The 22,352-nt window shown below is 37.6% G+C and overlaps 1 protein-coding gene and 1 long non-coding RNA gene across 3 annotated transcripts in view; one reads left to right on the top strand and one right to left on the bottom strand.

The window, feature by feature from the left end:
- The window catches only part of LOC125962875 (uncharacterized), a 31,039-nt gene extending 21,451 nt beyond the window's left edge, over positions 1–9,588 (bottom strand). The window contains exons 1-2 of one of the 2 annotated variants that reach the window (XR_007474694.1): positions 9,234–9,588; positions 6,629–6,653 (exon numbers count right to left, since the gene is read on the bottom strand). This is a non-coding gene — a long non-coding RNA (uncharacterized LOC125962875). The remainder of the gene's footprint in view (positions 1–6,628; positions 6,654–9,233) is intronic. The other variant, XR_007474693.1, reaches the window with a different exon arrangement.
- A 97-nt stretch (positions 9,589–9,685) lies between these two features.
- Positions 9,686–22,352, top strand: part of DNAAF6 (dynein axonemal assembly factor 6) — a 40,471-nt gene continuing 27,804 nt past the window's right edge. The window contains exons 1-3 of the mRNA XM_033408848.2: positions 9,686–9,748; positions 15,606–15,728; positions 19,985–20,048. Coding sequence (XP_033264739.2) covers positions 15,609–15,728; positions 19,985–20,048 — 184 coding nt within the window. The 5' untranslated portion in view covers positions 9,686–9,748; positions 15,606–15,608. The remainder of the gene's footprint in view (positions 9,749–15,605; positions 15,729–19,984; positions 20,049–22,352) is intronic.

Here is a 22,352-nt window from a genome sequence, read left to right on the forward strand (position 1 = left end):
TCCACTTCCAGTGCAGGGGGCACGGGTTCCATCCCTGGTCGGGGAATTAAGATCCCACATGCCCCGCGGCATGGCCAAAAAAAAAAAAAAAAAAAAAAAGAAAGAAGACAATTTTTCAGGTGCCAAACAGGGAATTCATATCTATGAGCAGAAGCTGAAGCTGCTTAGCCCAAGGGGGTGACTTGAATGAGATGTGTGCCCTAAAAGTTGGAAATATGCTAGATTGTGGGTAAATTTGAGGCCACAGGGTAAGGTCATAGGCTCCTCAATCAGCAGAAACCTAGTGGAGCTTATATCTGGGAAATCTCTATAGGAGAATGAAAAAGGCAATGGAGACATGCAGGAACCCCACGCTGGTACAGAAGATATACACAGACAGCTCAAATTCAATTTACCTTTGTGGTGTGGAAGCTTCAAACTAAGATGGTAACATAAAAACACTAATTAGGAGCTGATGAAACTTTCAGGGCCCAGGCAGGTTGTCCATGACATCACTTATCAGAGATATCTCCACTTCCTAGGTCATCCATGATCCAAAACACCCCGAGAAAATTAACTCAAAGACAAGAACTACAAAACGTCTAAGTAAGTAGTCTATAGACCTGAAAATTGAGGAAATTCTCATCTAAGGAATTAGAGGTGATAGAGCAATATGAATGGCACATTAAAATGTTTTATATGTTCAAAGAGCTCAAGAGGGAAATAGCATCCATAAAAGCAAACAAGTGAATGTGAAAAAGAACCACGGAGAAATCCAAGAAACGGATACAGTATTAGAAATAAAAAGGCTCAAGGGATAGATTTAAATAGTAGACTAGACACAGTTGAAGAGGGAAAAAAATCATTGAACAGGAAGAGAGAACAGAAGAAAAGAATCTGCCAGAGCACAGGGCAGATAAAGTGATGGGAAAGAAGAGAGAAATTAAGAGATAAGGAGAAAATAAAAGAGAAGTTTCAGTGTATATCCAGAAGGAATGTCAGAAGGAAAAAAATAGAATGGCAGAGACATTATTCAGAGTTAATAAATGAGTTTGCTAGAACCGAAGAAAAATGAGTCCTCGTGCTTAAAGCCATCAAGTGCAATCAGGCAACTCCTCCCACCACCATACACACACACACACACCCTTTATATTGAAACCCTAAAATATTAAGAATAGAGAAAAAAATCTGAAAGTTATCAGAGAGAAAAAATCATTTACCTAATAAGGAGTAACAACCAGGTTGACAGCAGGCTCTTCATTAGCAACAGTAAATGTTAGAAGAAGATGGAATAATATCTCTAAATATCCCTTGAAGTGTTAAGGGAAAATCACTGTGTACTTATCATTCTATCCCAGTCAAGATTTCTAAAACGGGATGCGACTAACAATCAGGTTTTACACAATAGCTCTGAAAGGCAATTCTAAGAAACCAGTATCAAAAATATTTCATCAAAGTTATGAGCCCCATTACTTTATACACCAGTAAAAAGGAAAACAAAAACAAAAAGAAAAAAACCAACACCAATCTGTTACAGTTCCTTATCATCACTTATTTTTTTTTTACTTTTTGAAAGAGCTCCTTTCAATGTAGACACAGATTTTAATCAAACATGCATATATTAAGAAAAAATACTCAGAGTCCAATTTTCCACTCAAATTTCTTAAAGTCTTCTGTGCCACCAGGAGCACTGTTGCTGCAGCAATTCTTAAAAGAACTCATAAGAGAACTAAAAGCCATTTTTGCTATGCTTTCAAGCCAGTTTGCAAATATGTAGACCAGCCTCCTTTTGTCTCCCACTTCAGCATAATCAATAACTAAGCCTGATTAACCATCTTTTGCGTTCGCTCCCCACAACCATTGGTTTCTAGGAGTTACAGGTGATCCCCTGTTATCTCTGGGATTTTCACCCAAGACACCCATTAGGCAGGTTTTGATCCTAGACATTTTGATATTAAATGTGCATATGGAAACAACTATGACATCACAACTGCCACCTAGCCAAAAGGGATTGTAAGATACCATCAACTGTTAAGACTCATTTCAATTGCAGAGATGTTAAAATATGGAAAACTATACCTCTTAAAATTGGTAAAATACAGTATCTTGAGTAGTGTTTGTGTCATGGTTATAAGTGAACACCTCCCCAAGACTAACTCTGAAGGACAATATTTATCTAAATGTGTTAATATGACATGCTTATTTTTAAGTCATACACATCTTAGAACTTTTAAAATGTGAGCTCCAAAGGGTGATTTCAGTGGTATAATAACTCAGTCCTGGAAGGCACAGAAAGAAAGGTATTCTGGGCAGAATAAGAGCCCTTGCTGTATTTAGTCTTATATTCCCAAGGGTACCACACTCCTGAGGTTATAAGCATTATAAATTATATTATAATAATATTATATTATTATGTTATATAACTATATATTCCATATTTATGATATATAAGTATATGATAATATCACAGATGTTGACAGAAAAAATACTGTTGCCAAACCATGGTTCTTATACTGTCATAGACATTGATACTTTCAGAATTAGGTAGTGTCATCAATGTCATATTGCAGGCCAAAGGAAAAACTTCTGGTAGCCATCAAAAGGTGGAACTTTTTCTTGTGCCCTCGCATTTGTGGACTTTCCATTCTTTTGAAAGTAATTTAAGAATTACCCTGTTATTAGAATTTCTCTGCTAAATGTAGCATGAACATTTAAATATTTTCTTCCTTAGAAAATTGAGAAATAAAACAAATGAAAATCACCTTGGGACTAAAAATGAATCTGTCATTAAGAATTTGGAATTAAAAATTCCCTTCCGTCTCATTTAGATCGTATATCTGTCACATCCTTGTACTTTAAAAAATCTTTTTAATCTATTCTGCTTAACCGGTTTCTAACAAGGGTGTTTTAAATGTCTCTCATGGGCTCCCTGGTGGCACAGTGGTTAAGAATCCGTCTGCCAACGTGGGAGACACGGGTTCGAGCCCTGGTCCGGGAAGATCCCAGATGCTGCGGAGCAACTAAGCCCGTGCACCACAGCTACTGAACCTGCGCTCTAGAGCCCATGAGCCACAACTACTGAGCCCACATGACACAACTACTGAAGCCCACACACCTAGAGCCTGTGCTCCGCAACAAGAGAAGCCACTGCAAGGAGAAGCCCACGCACTGCAACGAAGAGTAGCCCCCGCTTGCTGCAACTAGAAGAAAGCCTACGCGCAGCAACGAAGACCCAACGCACCAAAAAATAAATAAATAAACCTCGTTTCCAAAAAAAAAAAGGTCTCTCATTATTAGAGATTATCAATTTCTGCTTATAATTCCATTGCTTTTTTGCTTTATATATTTCAAGACTATGCTGTTAGGGGCATAGATTCATGGTTGATACTCTCTTGGCAGATCTCCTTTCTTTCATCAGTGTGAAATATCTGTTTATTACTAAATTGCCTTAGATCACATTTTGTCTGACATTAATGTTGCTTCACCATTTTTCTTTTGGTTGCTATATGCCTAGTGTATCTTTTTCCTTCCCTTTGTTTTCAACCTTTCTGAGTCATTTTTAGCATGGCTTTTATGAATAGCAAAGCTGAAAATTTTAAAATAGAGTCTAAGAATCTCTTAATGAGTGAGTTTAATTTATTTACATTTATTATGACTACTGACACAACTGGATTCATATTTCTCCTTATTTTGTCTTTTTAATTTGCCATGTTGTATTATCTTTTATCTTTTTCTATGTAATTGGACTGATGGAATTTTCTGTATTCCATCATTTTTCCCATACTTGGAAGTTACATATGCTAATTATATTTATTTGTATGAGTTTCTCTTGAATTCTTTAACACATTTAAATTTATGTTCTTCTAAGAAAGCCTGAAGTTAATCAGTATTCCATATCCTTTTTAAGAAATAAGACCTTAGGAGCTTCCCTGGTGGTGCAGTGGTTGAGAGTCTGCCTGCCGATCAGGGGACACGGGTTCGTGCCCCAGTCTGGGAGGATCCCACATGTTGCGGAGCGGCTGGGCCCGTGGGCCATGGCCACTGAGCCTGCATGTCTGTAGCCTAAAAAAAAAAAAAAAAAAAAAAAAAAGAAAAAAAGAAATAAGACCTTAGCACACTTTAGCTTCTCTCTGCATATCACTACTTTAATAAAAATGGAAAACAAGTCTGTACTCCCTCTATGTGGCTATGAGTAGGAATATCTGTCTCTGTCATTGTTGAGTTCCTCTAGCCAACTTCTTTCTATTCCTCTTCAGAGTGCTCTCTCCTTATCCACACTGCCTGACTAGGAGCTTAAAGTTGACAAAACTACAGCTTTATATGTTGAGCCCAGCTTACAGTTCCATCCTGGATGTCTTAATGCAAGCACACATGTTCAAAGAAAGAAGTACTAGATGGTGAAGGACTTGTGCAGAAAATTCACTAGGCCTAAAGAAATCATCGGAGCTCACTGAAAAGGCTCCTGGAACTGGGCAGATGATCCCTGCCTGGTAGTCCAGTCTAAATGAGACAATTCAATCAGTGCTGCCACCTATCGGGCTGTGCTAATCACTTAAATGAATTAGAATCTGTTTCCTCACCTCTAAAATTCTGGCAGTTTCACTGAGTAACCAAAATGTTTTCTTAAAAATAAGTTTACAAAGGGCCTTCCACATATATTATCTTGTCTAATTTAATTTAATGTAAAGTGCTATATGAAAGCTTTCTAAAATATAATGCTGGGGTTGTCCTCACTGTCAGTGAAGGATCAGTCAATCAGGGGTATTTATGGGACACTCTCTAAGCTGGCCCAGAGAGTGTACATAAATTGCATTTCAAATTACAATTCAAAAAAATTACTACACAACTATCTCATTTATCAGCATGCAAATTATCTTCTTTTTGTACTACCTATCGTCCTTTATAGGTCCTAGGAGTGTTCTGGTTAGTAGGAAACCTGACTCAGGATCAATAAATGATGGTAGGTCATTTCAGGACACACCATTTTACCACTTAAGTTCTTGAATCTCTTGAATAAAAGGGAAATGATAAAAGCACTTACCGAATCTGACATTCCTCATCTTTTAATTACCTACAACAAACCGTAAAGGTATTTTGATCTCCATTCTATAGTTGAAGAAACTGAGGCTCTAAGATACTAAATTACTTTCCCAAGGTCAAACAAATAGTAAGTGAAGGAACTGAACACAATACTTTCACTGTAACATTAGCTTAAGCAACACATATTAGGAAGATAAGTCTGCATCTCAAAGAGCAGAAACAAAATAAGTTCAAGCCTGGGTACCTATTATAGGTCATTTCAACATAAATGTTTAGGGGCTTCTGTCTCACAAAGTATAAATGATTTTGGGGGAAATCACTCATGCCATTATTCCCCCACATTACTTTAAGAAATAACTGTCAAGAAGTGACTAGCATAGAAGTTCAGCCATGTAATGGATTAAAAAGTTTTTCTGCCTTCTTGGAGGCAAATCCTCTTTGGAGACAACGTTCTCCCTAAAATGCCTAGTTACTAGATAACCATTCATGAATTCCACGTGAATGGTGAATTCCATTCACCATTCCACGAATTCAGTTCACCTTCTCAAGAACATCATGACTAAACAACCTGGCCTGAAAATTCATGCAATGTGATTAGTTCTGGTATAAAACCATTCCAATAAATAGTAACTTCTGATGATACATATGGTTCCTTAACATATTAATTATGGAACTAAGGAGAGAGGCAGAGAAGCAAAGGAAAAGTACCAAATCACTGAAGAAACCCCTTTTCCACCAAGAAAGCATTACAGAAATGGAACTAAAGAAGAAAGTAGAAAAATTGAAGCCTCAAAGTACAATAGGGTCCTTATTTGCACTGACAGTTATTGATGCCAACTCTGGAAGTAGAAACTGAGTTACCAATGTTTTATCCTAAATGTTTGAGTCCCCAGAGAGAAATGGATAGGGAGAGGTGAAATTAGCACAGCCATTTTCAAGGAAATAGGAAGGGATCAAACCTCTAATGGTAATCATTTTATTTTATGCCAAAATAAAATATAGAGCTATGGAAAATTGTGCATTAGTTTTCAGTTCATATTAAACATCTTAAGCAATATAACTCACTGATTATCTTTCACGTTAAGTGTTTTTCTCCCCCTTCGTACTCATACTATAACTTGTCAAGGCCATAATGTCAGAATCTTATTTTAAAGGCTAGAAAGGTTTTTTCAAATCCCAAAATTAAGACCAACTTTCCGAATATTACAAGTCTGACACTGCAGAGAAGACTGTACATTTCCATGAAACAAGTCTTATTTTAGTGAATGCCTTTAGCAGTTACAACAGTGGAAAAGAAAAGACCAGGGATGAGACCACAGGGGAGGGTGGGCAGAAGGACTCAAGAGAGGGGAAATCTTGGAGGAGCTGAGAAGGATACAAGGCAGGGGAGGGGACTCAATAGAGGACGGGAGTGGAGGGCAGAGAAACCCAAAGAGAAGGCTTGGCTAAATGGAAAGGAGGCAGAGGGACCCAAAAGGGCAGCAGTGAAAGAACAGGATTAGGAGAGGGGAGAGGAGAAAGAAGAGAGTACATCACTGGAGAGAACTAGTCTAAGAAATGAAAGAGGAATGGCATTCAAATGCAAAGTACAGCCTCAAGGCCTACTCACTTTTAGAAGAATCCTCCCTCAAAACCTTGGAGAAAAAGAGCAAAAAAAAAAAAAAACAACAACAAATGAAAAACTGGAAACTTCTGAAGCATACTAGTATTCATAAAAATCTTAAGCATGAAGTAATAGTAGCATGAAGTAATAGTAGTCATTTAAAGATTTCAAAAAATATCATTTTACAAGGAAAAATAGATCTGGCTAATATAACTTAATTCAAGTTTATTTTTTAAAATAAATCTCACTTTTCTCAGGGCTTTACTCCACAAAAAAACTAGTCATCAAGTATATTTTTCAAGGTATGCCTTTGAAAAATAAGCATAATTCTTATGTTTGTAATTTTTTTGTGTGGTAAAATATAATGTAAAATTTACCATTTTAACCATTTTTAAGTGTACAATTCAGTGGCATTAAGTACATTCACAACATTGTTTAACCATCACCACTCTCTATTCAATATTTACGAAACTTTTTCATCACCACAAACAGAAATTCTGTACCCATTGAACAATAACTTCCCATTGCCCACTCCCCCAGCCCCTCTATTTTACTTTTTGGTAACCTCTATTTCACTTTCTGTGTCTATGAATTTGCCTAATGTAGGTACCTCTTTTAGTGGTATGATTTATATGAATATTTGTATACTTGAAACAACCTAAATGTCCAACAACAATAGTGGAATGGAGATATTTTTAAATGGCATAGTTATATGAGGGCTACTTTACAGCAATAAAAGCAACTTTTTTTTCTTTTCTTAATTTAGGTTTTATTACTCCTAAATGACTTTCTGTTTTAAGCTTTATTCCTGGATTGTGCAATAAGTCTACTGGGAGAAACCTATGAAAACTGTACATATTAAGTGGCAAGATAGCATTTTTGAATATTTCTGTGTTACTGAAATAATTGTGTAAAAAATAAAAGTCACTTCACATTTTAGTATTTATATGAGTTATATATGTGTTATTTCATTTTAAAAATTTTTTTAATTAATTTTTTAATTGGGGTATAGTTGATTTACCATGTTGTATTAATCTCTGCTGTACAGCAAAGTGAATCAGACATACATATACATATATTCACTCTCTTCCAGACTCCATTCCCATACAAGTCATTACAGAGCACTGAATAGAGCTCCCTGTCTATACAGTAGGTTCTTATTAGTTATCTTTATATATAGTAGTGTGTATATGTCAATCCCAATCTCCCAGTTTATCCCCCCTAAAATAACTAACTTTATCTACATTTATCAGTATAGACAAATCTCAAAAACAATGTTGACCCCCAAAAAGTTGCAGAAGAGTAAGTACAGTATACCATTTATGAAAATGTCAAAGGACATACAAAACAATATATTACAAATCATTTATGGCCATCTATGTTTGAGTGCACTTAAAAACACAGGAAAAATATTTAACAACTTCAGAAGAACAAATATCTCTGGGATTGGGAAGGGGTACAAAGAGTAGTGTTTTAGTTTTATGTTTAGTTTTAGTGTAATGTTTTAGTTCTTTAAAAAAAACCAATATCTAATGAAAATATGGCAAAAGGTTAACAATTGTTAAATCTTTCGTGGGTACATGGATGATGGTGTATAATAGTCTCTGTAATTTTCTGTCTGAAATATTTTATAATTTTAAAAAGAGGCTCTAGTTTTAGAATGACAGAAAATAAGACAACCTGTGTGCTTTGAAAAGGGGGAATGTGCTAATACAGACCAATTATAGCTTTTATTCTCCCAGTCAACTTAATTGCTTCCTTTATAAAAAATGTAAATTACAAATGAATACATACTCATATAATCTTTGGAAAAGACATTCAAAAAGAAAGCTAATCACCATGAGTGTTATTATGGCACTTGAATCTGCTTGAATATGCTATGATTCATACATTTTTTAGAGCGTATCCTTTTGAAAATGTCCATATTTATTAGTTAAAAAAATACATTCAACCTAACTCATATTGTGGTTGATGACTGCTACTCCAGCACAGAGAAACCTAGAGGGGCAAATCCATACATCCAAGGGGGCAAAAATTCACAGCTCAGGTCCAGATTCCTGGCCTTCTTGTTAGGATTCCTCTTGAGGGCATGGAAGGGGTTATATGTATAGCTAATCAGTTTTGAATACTCCAAACATTTATTAAGCCATCTATTCTGTTTCCCTTTTATTTAAAACCAAACCACGGAATTCCTGAGAAACTAGGGTCACAACTGTACCTCTAGGCCAAGTGCAAACACTCCGATTGCCAAGCAGAGCAAACTGGCGCCGCGCCAGCGTTTCTGCACTCCAAAGCGGGAAAAGCGGGGCACCGGGTCCGGCGACGTTCCCGTGAGTGGGAGCGACGCGTAGCTCCGGCCGGTGCCTCGCTGGAGCTGCATGGCAGCCGTAGGGGTGCTCCCCCTGGGGCTCCGGATCCAGAAGGCTTGCCCACAGCAGAGGAAAAAAAGCGCGATCCCACCCTACACACACATAGACACAAACACACACACAAACGCTGAGCCGGGACGGAACCACAACACGTGTCTCTGTCACAGCGCGGAAAGGGGGCGTGGGGAGCGCGTGTGGAGCCGCCACAAAACCTCCTCAAACCCCCCGGCCACCGAGCCTACCTTTCTGCCCACGCTGTTCGGGATCTGCTGGACAACTAGCGGTCCGATCTAGAATACACGTGCAGGAAGAAAGTAACAGTGAGGGAGCCCGCTGATTTCCTGAACAAACGAAAACCGGTGGTGGCGGTAACTCTGGTGGCTGCAAAGTAAAGGCGAAGGCAGTTAAAACTGCGGAGCGGCCAGAGGCGGACCCGGAACTTCTGCGGCCGAAAAGAGCCAGCCTGCGCAGCGGGCGCTTCTCCGCGGAGCGATGCTGAGACCCAGGCTTAAAAGGGGTCGACCTAGTTAACTGGAAAGGGCGGCCATTGACCACAACTGGCACGCGCCCGGATTGGTTACTTCTCGTGAGGTTTCAAAGGACACTCTTCTATGGTTGGCCAGGAAAGTCAAGCGGGAACCCGGAGGCGGGGGTTGGCGGCGATCTTAAACGACGTTGTTACCCAGGCAACAGAGGGACGCAGAGCTCTCCGCAGTGTATTTTTGGATCCTAGAGAGCCACCCAAAAACTGACCCAGGTGAGGAAACCCGAACCTTAGAAGGGGGAAAGAAGGGGTCCTCAGATGCCTTAGCTGTCAGAGAAATTAGGGAGAACTCTAGATACTTACGGCTCTGAGAGATACACTAAAAAAGCCACAAGTTGCCGATAGAACAGATCCGTTCTCTAAATCCCCCTGCCCTAGGCGCTCTAGAAGCAGGATTCAGCTTTAACAAAACTCAGTCTATCAGAATGTGAGTGAGATGGGGCAGTTTTACCAGACAAGGGATGGATGCGGATGGAATGTCAGAAGGCCAAAATGAACAGGCGAACCTTCCCGACGTTTTTCTCTAGACACTTACATACACTTACTGTTGTAACGCTAATTTGAGAGTGAAAACTATTATTTCCTTGTAGGTAGATCAGGGTGCTCTAAGTTGAAGTAGCCACTGTTATCTTCTGTTTTACATGTACAGGCATGATTTATCTTGGACCAGGTTGCCTTGGTTGGGATATTTTTTTTAGGGGGTATAACGCTGTTCAGACTGAAAAAAATGGCCTGTATTTCGTGGACAATGCCCTGTGTGTCGGAATGTGAGCACTGTGGCCTGAGAGTTCCAACCACAGTTGGTCAGATTCGTTGAGGAGTGAGAAGCAGTCAGACCGCACTTGGGGGCCTGGAGCGTGGTGTGCAAAAGCCTACTTGTCCCTACCAAACCTACTACTCACCAAGGGCTGATTGGGAGAGTAAGTGTTATATGTCGTTGGACTGTACCCGTCAAAAGGTAAGGGACTGTGACAAAAAATAAAATCTGAGTGAGGGGAGAGTACAGAGTTTGAGCAGAGAGGTAGGGGCCTCTTTTCCTAAGAGCTTCTTGTGACAGGGATTCAGAACAGAGACTATTTCCTGAAGAAATGAAGAAAACAGGCCTGTTGACTTAGGGAGAAAATTTCAAAGCCCTGAAGGAAAATGAGCTGTCTCAACTCCTTTTTAGATAGAGGTGGAGTATGGGAATGAGACAGAAACAAAAAAATTGTTGGCAAGTGTATTAAGTTTGGCTAAAACAAAGAATAACGGGTAGAGGAAATATTAAATCAAGAGGCTCATTTCTTGACATTTAGATTTATGAAATATTCCAGGTACTTTCAAAAATCATCTTCCATTAAATATATTTTAAATTTGTAACAAAAACTCTTGTTAAGTCCCCATAGTTACTTATGACTTGGTACATTCAATAGCAGTGAAAGTTAGAGACCTAAAAAAGGAAATTATTCTTGGTATTGTAAAAACAAGTCAAAATGAATTAGTTTTAATAGTCAGGGAATCATTGATGTGTATAGTTGTCAAAAAATGTAAGAAAAAACCAACCAGTATATTATAATTTAACTCGGACATAGGCATAGATGATGTTTACTTTTGTGTTTTCAGAAGAATTTTAATACAGGAATTGTTAAATAAGGTACTATATACATAAAGTTGCAGAAGAAATGCCAATTTTATTTAAGAGAGTAAATGAATTTTTAATACTTTGAAATCATTCAGCTATAAACAGTCAGTACTCTACATAGGGATATGTGTTTACCTATTAACCAAGTTCCCAAATGATACTATTTGGTGATTCTTTATTACCCTGATTTTATTTGCTATATAAATTTGAATTAATAAAATGTCATTTCTTTTTGAATAGTGTGTAATTGAGAATTTTCACTAATTTAACCTAGACTTCTCTCCAATTAGTTCAGGTCGAAGAGCCATTCCTGCTGAGACCCCAGCCCTCTTAACTAGAGTCCGACTTAATCTCGGGTAATTGATATTATTGTTATGGTGCCGTGAGTCTGGAGTCATCCTGGTTGAGCTTGTTTAGTCCCTAAATGGCTCCAATGTTTTGGTAAAGAGCTGGTTCTGAAGCATCTGTCTCTTTAGCTCATTGTGGCTAGTACCGAAAGAGATACCCCAATCACCTATGAAGGCCCTAAGGATTCAAGTTGATGTGGGAAAAATTAAAAGCACTGTCTAGAAAACTCTGCCACTGGAATTGGCCTAGCAAAAGAGAGTGAGAGAAAAAAGAAGGGTCTAGAAAATTTACTTTCTAAATAACCAAATCTCAAATAAAAGATTTAGCAATATATTTTTAAAATGAAGTTCCTGCTTAAATTTGCCTTAAATTTATTCTTGGCCTATTTAAGTGGCAATGACAGATTCAAACAGGCAGTGTGGCTCTAGAATTTTTTTTTTTAATCACTACACTATACTATCTGGGTAGTCTAAGCAAAAGGAAGAATACATTCCAAAGTACAAAGGCAGGAGATTATAGGGTATGTTTAATTAGCAGTTCAGTTTTTAACAGAATGCAGATTACAGGTAGGAGAATAATAGGAGGGAAGGGCAGAAAATTAGGTTGGGGTTAAATCCTGAAGGACCTTGACTGTCAGGCTCAAGATGAACTTTATATCAAATTTACAAATAAAAGATAGTCCTACAAATAAATAACACTGCATAGTTCATAAAAAGGCATCTTGCTTTAATTTTTCCGATGTTATATATTTGTCAAATGAACTTTAATATGTTTTTAATAGTTTAACAAATTATTCTTAATTTGTTAGACTTCTAAAAAAGCTAGTAGAACCTTCATTTCCATTGAAATTAGAATATAGTTTTCTAAAAATTCAGATCATTGTTTTTCTCTTTTGATACTTTGAGTTCTTTGATTAGTTACTTATAAAGTATTGCTGATTCTTTTGTTTGTCAAAATACAATATCAACCAACTTGTCGTGATTTATTATTTTGTGTTTATAGATGATTATTATGGTTGATATGGCAAAAATTATTTTTGCTGGAGTGCCAATTTTATTATGATATTTCTACTCCAATTTAGCTAAGTATGAACCTATGCCATTGTATGCCAGCATAATTTGGAATTTAAAAAGTCTGATTCCTAATATACTTCAGATATAAAGAGCATACTATAAATTATTGTGAATGATTTGTTTTACGTCCCGAGGAGTGGTATTCCCTTCAAAGCAGTCACTTTGGGAGGCTATCCACTTATTCTAATGCTGTTGTTATTGCTCAAATTACTTTTGAAGCTACTCTTTTAGAATCGCCTTGAGGCTTGCAGCACATTCTTTTGAATATCCTCAAAGTATTAGATCTTCATATTTTGAAAGTAGATGTGATATCTAGATATATCTAGAAATCACTTGGAGACAAATCTGATGTGTAATCACACTGAGTGATACCATAGTGATACCTGTTTTCTTGGTGATACATATGAAGGCAGTTCCAAAATATTTTGAGCATTGATAGCGTAATTTACATCAATGTATAACCTTTCAAGGTGACTATTTTGAAATCAACATTCGTATGAATTTAGTCATGCTTCGTTCAGTGTTCACCAACTGCTGACTACCTGCCAGCTCCGGTTACTGAAGACGCTCAGCCTCTAGGTGTAGCTTCCCACTGCCCACACTGCCCTGCCTCTTACCAAATGAGAACCAGGCGAGAGCTACTTCCCAACTGATGGGGATTTAGAATTAATCTGCTTTTCCTAAATACAGTATCCAGTGTACTTACTGAACCACAGCCTTCCTTCATAACCTCCACTGGGACATTAGAAAGCCTCTGATGGAGTGCCTGTTTCCTTTTCTCTTTTATAGCTGTGATGTTGAGCCCAGCCTTATTCTGAACCTTCCTCTAGCTGCCGACTCCCCCATAATACTCAAGAACCCCTGCCTCCTATACCCCCACCTATGAACCAGGATCCTACTTTACCTAAATAGGCCTCCCTGTAACCATGGCTATTCAACCTTTCTGCCGAAACACTGCTCACGTCCTGAAACTCTCGCTGTCATGCCACTGCCAAGCCCATGAGCACGCGTGAATAGCAGCTCTGATTGCTAACTCAGATGCTATATTTGGCACTTCTGAATACTCTTCTTCTGGGTTAGTTCTACTGGTTCCAGTTTCTTCCCTTCTCACCAGCCCACCATTAAGCTCTAGCAAGCCTCATCATCGTGTACCTGTGGGTGCTGTCACTATGTGCCAAATAATAATGATATTTTTATAAAGCTTTTCATATTTCAGCAAACTCTTTTACCTATGGTGCATAATACGGCCATCACAACAATATTGTAAGGTAGGTAATGCTGGAATAGTAAAACAATTTTGGCTATATTTGTTTTTGAAAAGTCTCATTGTACAATTTCAATTCAAAATACCATTTATATCATTGCATCTGATATCTGGATCCATTTTTCCCTTTCACTGTCAAAGGTAAAAAATGTTTCAATAAACTTTTTGCTTTTAATGTTAAGTAAATATTTAATGAACACATAATCATCTAGGACTTTAAAAATATAAACAGAAGCCTCTTTGTTTAATTTAATGTGTCAATTATTCATTTCCATAGCAGACTACCAGACCATACTGTGAGAGAAGATTGTTTTAATCGGCTCTTATTTCACCTTTTCCAATTTAATGAGTTTTCAATGTAATGAGTTTTATCATTAAGTTATTCGACATCATTATTAGTTTAAATGATGTAGCCCAGAGTCACAGAGCTAGGAAGTAAACGATAGATACAAATCTAAGCAACATCACTCCAGAGCCCTTACTCTTAACCACTATGATATACTTGCCTCTGTGCTAGATCTATAGGGCAATTTAACATTTGTTTCATACCCTTGACATCTCCGATAAGCATTCAGATCAGTTTTCCTTTTAAAAAGGAAAGTCAAGATAATGGTAAAATATAATAGTAAAACAAAAGGTTTGTAAAACGCCATTTACATGCAGATTGATTTTGACAGGTGATTGTACCAGCACACTTTTGAGAATTCCTTTGTATTACTGTTCTAGGCACAACACAAAAATTTTAGTGGATCATTTAATAAAAGCACTAAAGAAAAGCTTCCTGTGAATTAATTTTCTAAAATAATATTCAAAAAATATCAGCAGAAGTGTAGAAAAGATTCCTATTATATTTATGCCCAAATCACTAACAATAGGCCTAATTCTACAGTCTTTATTCAGGTTATTCATTAAAGTGTGACACTCCCAAGATTTTTAAAGATCCTGAATTCCTACTCCAAATATAACGGTAGAGATTATTTAAAAGACTGATGTCTGGTTGGTAGGATTACAAGTAGTTGTGATTCTCTTATTTCTACTTTTAATGTATTATTTCCTAAAATTTCCACAATAGACATATATAGTATCACTATTATAATCAGAAAAAAACAATTTATTTTGTGTGAACTTTCACTAAAGTTAATGAACCAACCCACTAGAGGTCTCAAACAGCAATATAATGCAAGGCATCATCAAGGGTTGATTAAAATTTTAAATAAAGCAGAAGATACCGGCCTGCCTGAGGCAAAAGTGTGAAATGAGTAAAGTTCCTTGAGATATTCCCCCCAACAAACATCCTTTTCAGTTCACTAAATAGGAATATACAAGCTAGACAGCATATATTAGACAGATAAAAAGGTAGTCTACAAAAGTATGTTTCCAAATAATAATGTACATTCTACATGACACTGACAAACCCTTTCTCTTGGGGTAGAGTTTAAGGATGTGCATTTTTAACTAACTCCCCAAGTGACCTTTAAACACACTAAAATCTGAGAACCACTATGTAGGTGCTCAAGAAATGCTTGTTAGATTGAGCACGAAGTTTTAATAAAGCAAGCTGTATACTTGCGTTTACTTGCTGCCCCAGGTCTGTGAGTCAGCAAAATACATATATTTGAAGGAGTTTACAAGGATTTTCAAGGAGGAATAAGAGATAATGGAGTGACCCAGGGAAAGGAGGGAGATATGACAATTTAGAAAAATCTTCATGTCTTAAATAAAATAGAAGACTAAAATACCTCTTTCTATTATCTTCTTCCTCAGAATATGGAATCTGAAAATATGGAATCCGAACATATGGAAATGGAAACCATTTCCTCAGCTTCAGCTCTTCAAGCTCTCTCTAAGCTGCTTTATCCGGAAGAGGATGACTTTGAGTCCGGACAGGTGGTTGTATACTTACAGATGAATTAGTTCTGATCACACTAAGTTGTGAAACTGTATTTGAACAACTTGTTCCAACCTTGCTGTGGGAGCAGGGCTCTGTCATCTAATACATTCACAGGAGGTTGCAGGACTGATTATGCATGAGAGTATAACCTCTAGTACATTTCTAGCAAACATAATTATATTTTTTCTAAACTACCTGAACACTGAATAGGAAAATAGTTCTGTAGCTATGGTAGCAATAGCCACATTTCAAAATGTTTGTCATTTATATTTATGGCCAAATAATGCTTGACAACCATTACAAAGAGTGATAGCTAGGATTTTTAAGCCTAGACAATATTTCTATAAAACAAATAATTTTAATTAGACAATATTAATTAGGCCCCCAAAACCCTTAATTTTTAAAAATTTGTCTACACATGAAAGCAGAACAGAAAATATTTTGAGCCAAATAAGGGGACAAGCTAGCTTCAGCCTATTAAAATTGGCTTCCTGCTACATGCTCAGATAGAGCTGTGGAATCTAATTAGTTGAATAGCATTTGGGGTCAGGACAGGGAACCTCAGGGAGGCTTGCAGCAGCAAGATGGGCTTCATTTTGGGTAGGAGAGTTGCATGAATTGACCTTTGGCCATTCCACAGTCACTGCCAGTATGCTCAGAATACTCAAAATACTTCCATGTAACCCCCTGCTCTCCATTCTCCTCCTCCTTAGATATTAGCAAACCTTGGCTCTCAGACTGCCTATGTGAAGGCAAACAAAATTTGTGGCAGAAGTTTCATACTATAGGTGCTTCCCTGGTGGCGCAGTGGTTAGGAATCCGCCTGTCAATGCAGGGGACCAGGGTTTGAGCCCTGGTCCGGGACGATCCCATATGCCACAGAGCAACTAAGCCTGCGTGCCACAACTACTGAGCCTGTGCTCTAGAGGCTGTGCTCTGCAACAACAGAAGCCACCGCAGTGAGAAGCCCGCTCACCACAACGAAGAGTAGCCCCCACTCCCTGCAGCTAGAGAAAGCCCTCGCACAGCAATGAAAACCCAAGGCAGCCAAAAATAAATAAATAAAATAAATAAATTTATTTTAAAAAGTCTCGTACTATAGCAGAATATATCAATTTGCTTTAAACTATTTTAATGTTCTTTGTTATCATGACCAGTTTACCATGAATAAACCATCTCCCATGAACATACATATCAATTTTCTCCTCCCCAAATTCTTTTTTGCCATAGTGTGGGAAAACAAGTAGTATAATCTAAATAGGCAGCCAATCCAGTGTCAACCAGATTGACACTGGATTGAGCTTCCACCCCCCCAGGAAGAAGTTATGTGGAACAGGGCAGAATCAAGTAAGACATGCAATGGAAATAAAATTTGTAGAGGAGGGGAACTGAGTCAGCTTGGAGCCAGGATTAGGAACCAAGAAGTTTTAGTCAGGGAAAATTCTTAGTAGAGGCCAAAGAAGGAAAGAAAAAGCAGGCCATTAGTAACAGCATTGAATATATACAACAAATAGGACACAGAAGAAAAAGTTAAGTGCAATATATCAATAAGTTTGGGAAGGCAAACTCGTTTTTGCTACCTTAGCTGAAATAGAATGATAAATCCTGGGAAAGGTAAAGTTATGTCATATAGAAAAAGTATAGAAAAGGTAAAGTTATGTCATATAGATAAAAGTATGTCATATAGAGAAACAGCGATGTGGAATAAAGGGAAGTGGAACTTGTAACTAGAACAGATTCAGAGATAAGAATTTCCCCTGGTTACAAAGCCTGTTTCCTTTGGCATTTATGTATGGAGATGTTTATTTGCATCTAGAGGTGTTTCCAGGGGAAAGATGAGTGCTTATGAGAATAGAGAGACTAGAATCATTTTACCAAATTGTACAATATATAGAGGAAAATTACTATAATAATATATGATTCTGTATATCTGGGTTATAAGCAATTTCGAGATAATTTGTCATTCAACCACCACAGTACAGATATCATTAGAGGATATAGAATTGGGGTATCAGAACAGTGTGAGAAAAATTAATGTTTCTAATGAACTATTAAATTTTCCAGGAGAGAAACGGCTTTTCATTTTTTAACATGTATTAATCTTGGGAACTGTAGAACGATTACAAGAGCGATGTGTTTTTGAAAATACACTCACTGAAAACAGCATTTAGAACTGTTGCATACACATTGGTTTATTTACACTATCCCCACCAAGAATTGTTAAGAATATAGGAGATTGGGAAGAGAGTATGTCTGTTGTCTCACGAGGGGATCTTAAGACCTTGGGAAATAAGGTTTACCGCTCTGCACAGACAATGTAACAAGGATGTTCTAACTCTCTTACATACTGCAAAGTGTCATGAATTGCAATGATAAATTGCTCAGATAATTGGATGTAGATTCATGGTAGAGGCTGAAATGATATTCTTATAGAAACAATTGCCAGATGGTTTTTAATGTTTTTATTATCCTGATCCATCTTTTCACTTGAAAATTTTATTTTTAATCATTTATTTTCATTAAGTTAATAAACTGAAACTCCTCCTCTGTTCTGATATACTGATCCAATCAGCACTGTCCATGGAGAGCATACCAATTTTTGTCAGGAATGTTCAAGTTTTTATTTCTATGGATTTTAATTTGCTGAGGAAGGAAGCACTCAACAAAACAAGAGGCCCTCAGGTTCCAAAAAATGCTTTACCCTGGTTGACTATGAGTAGTATTAATATTCTCGTGATTAATAACTTAAGAAAAGCACTGCAAGTTTACATGACTTTAGTGAATTAAAAGAAAAAAATGTACAGAATATTGTCTTGGGATTTTCACATAAAAATGCCTGTAACACCTTAACAGCAGACATAGCACTTTTGAAGCACCTTTTGGAAAGCAATAGTTACTGTCTCAGAAACCTTTGAGACGTTACAGATTAATTTATAATTTATAGCTGTTGGAATAATTTAGCATAAAAAAGACACAGATGAGCTTTTCCACCAGCTTTCAAGGACAGACCCTATTCCTCTTGCCCAAACAGGACATTATAACTTGTGTACCTGTCTGAAGTCTTGGGAGATAAGGGCAGGGGCCTGGAAAAGGAGACTTGGAGGTGCTAGTTTGCCAGGACCACGCAATAAGAAGTTTTGACTGCCAGCAATGGAGTGAATTGGAGCTGCAGAGTCTGACATCAGCAAGAACAATTAGTAAAAAAAAAAATTGGGATTTTCTTGAAGTAGCGAAGAACTCCTGACAGGGACCAATAAGGTGGTAGCCGCTATACTGATGGTGTAATGTGTGTTATGCTTAGCTGAAAAAAGAAAACTGTTCTTCTACTGGTGAGACAGGGGCAGTATGTCTGCTGTTCCTGTCCCATACAGGGGGTATGTCTGCTCGTACAGAAGATGGCAAAATAAACCTGAACTTGCATGAAGACTGAAGTGGTTCAGCATGTATTTGACACTATTAATCTGGCGTTGCTGTTTAAATCCACTAGTTCAGTGTCATGAGGTGATGGGACGAAGTATTTCATATCCACAGTGGAAAGAAGTAAAAGCTATTATCAAGACTTTTTGCGGTACGTGGGCCTCTCACTGTTGTGGCCTCTCCCATTGTGGAGTACAGGCTCTGGACGTGCAGGCTCAGTGGCCATGGCTCACGGGCCTAGCCGCTACGCGGCATGTGGGATCTTACCGGACCGGGACACGAACCCGTGTCCCCTGCATCGGCAGGCGGACTCTCAACCACTGGGCCACCAGGGAAGCCCTATTATCAAGACTTTTGAATGAGTTGTTTGATGTCTAAATACTTAGACTCTATTTAGTGGTTTCTTTTTATTTCTGTAAAACTTTCCCATACTTCTGTCCCCCATCTAACTATGACCAGACAACTGCCAAAACCCAAAGGGGTCGATGCTCTTATTCTAACACTTGGTTCTAACCTTCAAAGAGTTGAATGTGGCTCATTCCCCTAGCCCCAAGAATACATGATTCACTGGGCTGGAACTGGGGATTTAGTCTGATCAAAGATCAATTCTGCCTTGGGGTCTATTAAACCAAATACTTTTTGAAAGGACGAGGAAAACACATTCAAAATAATACTTGACATCTGTCTCTTGGTTATATAATAGCAATGGATAATGAAACTGGGAAGCTTAATGAAACTGTAGACGGAAAGCTTATCAAATTTAAAGTATCACTGGTCATGCAAGTTATACAAGTAGTAATTACAGAATGTTGGACTTTTTTCCCCTCTCCTCCAGTCAAATAGTTCATCTGAAATGGGTCCTGGGGATATTGGACCACCAAAAACAGAAGCGCTTAAAGGTAAGTTATTTAATAAAGCATATAGATCAATATAATCAGTATAATCTTTTCTTTGGGAGCAAAACGATAGGGAGAGTAATACTAACACTAGCACTTATCAAAGCTGAACTCAAATAATTGTGGAAACGATGAACAACTATTTACATATAAAGATATTGTTTTTACTCTAGTGTTGCAGGTAAGTTGTTTTTCTAGTAATGGAAATTAATTTGCCTTGAGTTCTTCACATTTTTTGGCATATTTCCTGAGATGGAAAACCAGGAAAGTCACATGTGGTTAGATAACTTTTTTAGTATTTAGGGTCTAGTTACCACGACATTTAACTTCTTCACGTTCTGTGCTGCTATATTCTGGCAATTTCACAGAATTCATTAATTCATTCAATAAATATTTGTTGAGAGCTAATTATGTACCAGGTAGTATGATCATCTCTGAGACTACAACGGAGATCAAAATAGAAAGGTTCCCTGCCCCCATTGAGCTAATAGTCCTTTGGAGAACACAATGAAACAAATAACTACACAATTTTATCTTAAGTTGAAAAGCTTATAAATTAAAGCCCATGGGGTGACTTATAAAGTCACGGGTCCAGTAAACTAGAATAAATATTTTTTGGGTGTTTTCCCAGCATTTTGGCCTATACATTTTCACAGAGTTGAACATTTTGCACATCTTTAAAAATGTAGAAATCTGTAATTCTGTTGGTCGTGATCACAGTTACCAAAGGGTGGACAGGGAGAGGAAATGAAGTACTCTCATCAATTTAGGTAATTGTAAAAGATTTTGTCTGGAAAAATGTTTAATAATGACTAAAATGAGGTCTGAGTGGACAATTTTAAAATTTCAGTTATTCTACATACTCAAGAGCCTATTTGCCTTATTCAAGAGATATTCATTTCACAGAAGACTAGTTCAAATTTGGATGTATTTCTGTGCTGCCTGTATTTCTGATAATGTAGGTCTAATAATCTCTAAATTCTAAGAACAATGAGTCATATGTAAAACATTATATATAAATCTGTAATTATGCTTTACAAAGCCCATGCTAGATGGAAGCAGATCATTTCAAATGAACTGGCAGAATTGAAAACCTGACAATCAGGTGCATTTCTGGGAATGCTTAACAGTAATCAAAATAATGTTCTGCACCTAATGTGGGTCTCCATTTGCTGCCGCAACAGTTGGAACAAATGCAAGCTGGGATTTAGCATGCCTATTTACTTTCTCTTTTTTTTTTTAACATCTTTATTAGAGTATAATTGCTTTACAATGTTGTGTCAGTTTCTGCTGTATAACAAAGTGAATCAGCTATACCTATACATATATCCCCATATCTCCTCCCTCTTGCGTCTCCCTCCCTCCCACCCTCCCTATCCCACCCCTCTAGGTGGTCACAAAGCACCGAGCTGATCTCCCTGTGCTATGCGGCTGCTTCCCACTAGCTATCTATTTTACATTTGGTAGTGTATATATGTCCATGCCACTCTCTCACTTCGTCCCAGCTTACCCTTCCCTCTCCCTGTGTCCTCAAGTCCATTCTCTATGTTTGCGTCTTTATTCCTGTTCTGCCCCTAGGTTCTTCAGACCCCCTTTTTTTTTTTAGATTCCATATATATGTGTGAGTATACAGTATTTGTTTTTCTCTTTCTGACTTACTTCACTCTTTAGGACAGACTCTAGGTCCATCCACCTCACTACAAATAACTCTAATTTCATTTCTTTTTATGGCTGAGTAATATTCCATTGTATATATGGGCCACATCTTCTTTATCCATTCAACTGTCAATGGACATTTAGGTTGCTTCCATCTCCTGGCTATTGTAAATAGAGCTGCAATGAACATTGTGGCACATGACTCTTTTTGAATTATGGTTTTCTCAGGGTATATGCCCAGTATTGGGATTGCTGGGTCATATGGCAGTTCTATTTTTAGTTTTTTAAGGAACCTCCGTACCCTTCTCCATAGTGGCTGTATCAATTTACATTCCCACAAAGAGTGCAAGAGGGTTCCCTTTTCTCCACACCCTCTCCAGCATTTATTGTTTGTAGATTTTTTGATGATGGCCATTCTGACTGGTGTGAGGTGATACCTCACTGTAGTTTAGATTTGCATTTCTCTAATGATTAGTGATGTTTAGCATCCTTTCATGTGTTCATTGGAAATCTGTATATCTTCTTTGGAGAAATGTCTATTTAGGTCTTCTGCCGATTTTTGGATTGGGCTGTTTGTTTTTTTTTTGATGTTGAGCTGCATGAGCTGCTTGTAAATTTTGGAGATTAGTCCTTTGTCAGTTGCTTCATTTG

Source organism: Orcinus orca, chromosome X (genome assembly GCF_937001465.1).
Source record: "Orcinus orca chromosome X, mOrcOrc1.1, whole genome shotgun sequence".
NCBI lineage: Eukaryota > Metazoa > Chordata > Mammalia > Artiodactyla > Delphinidae > Orcinus > Orcinus orca.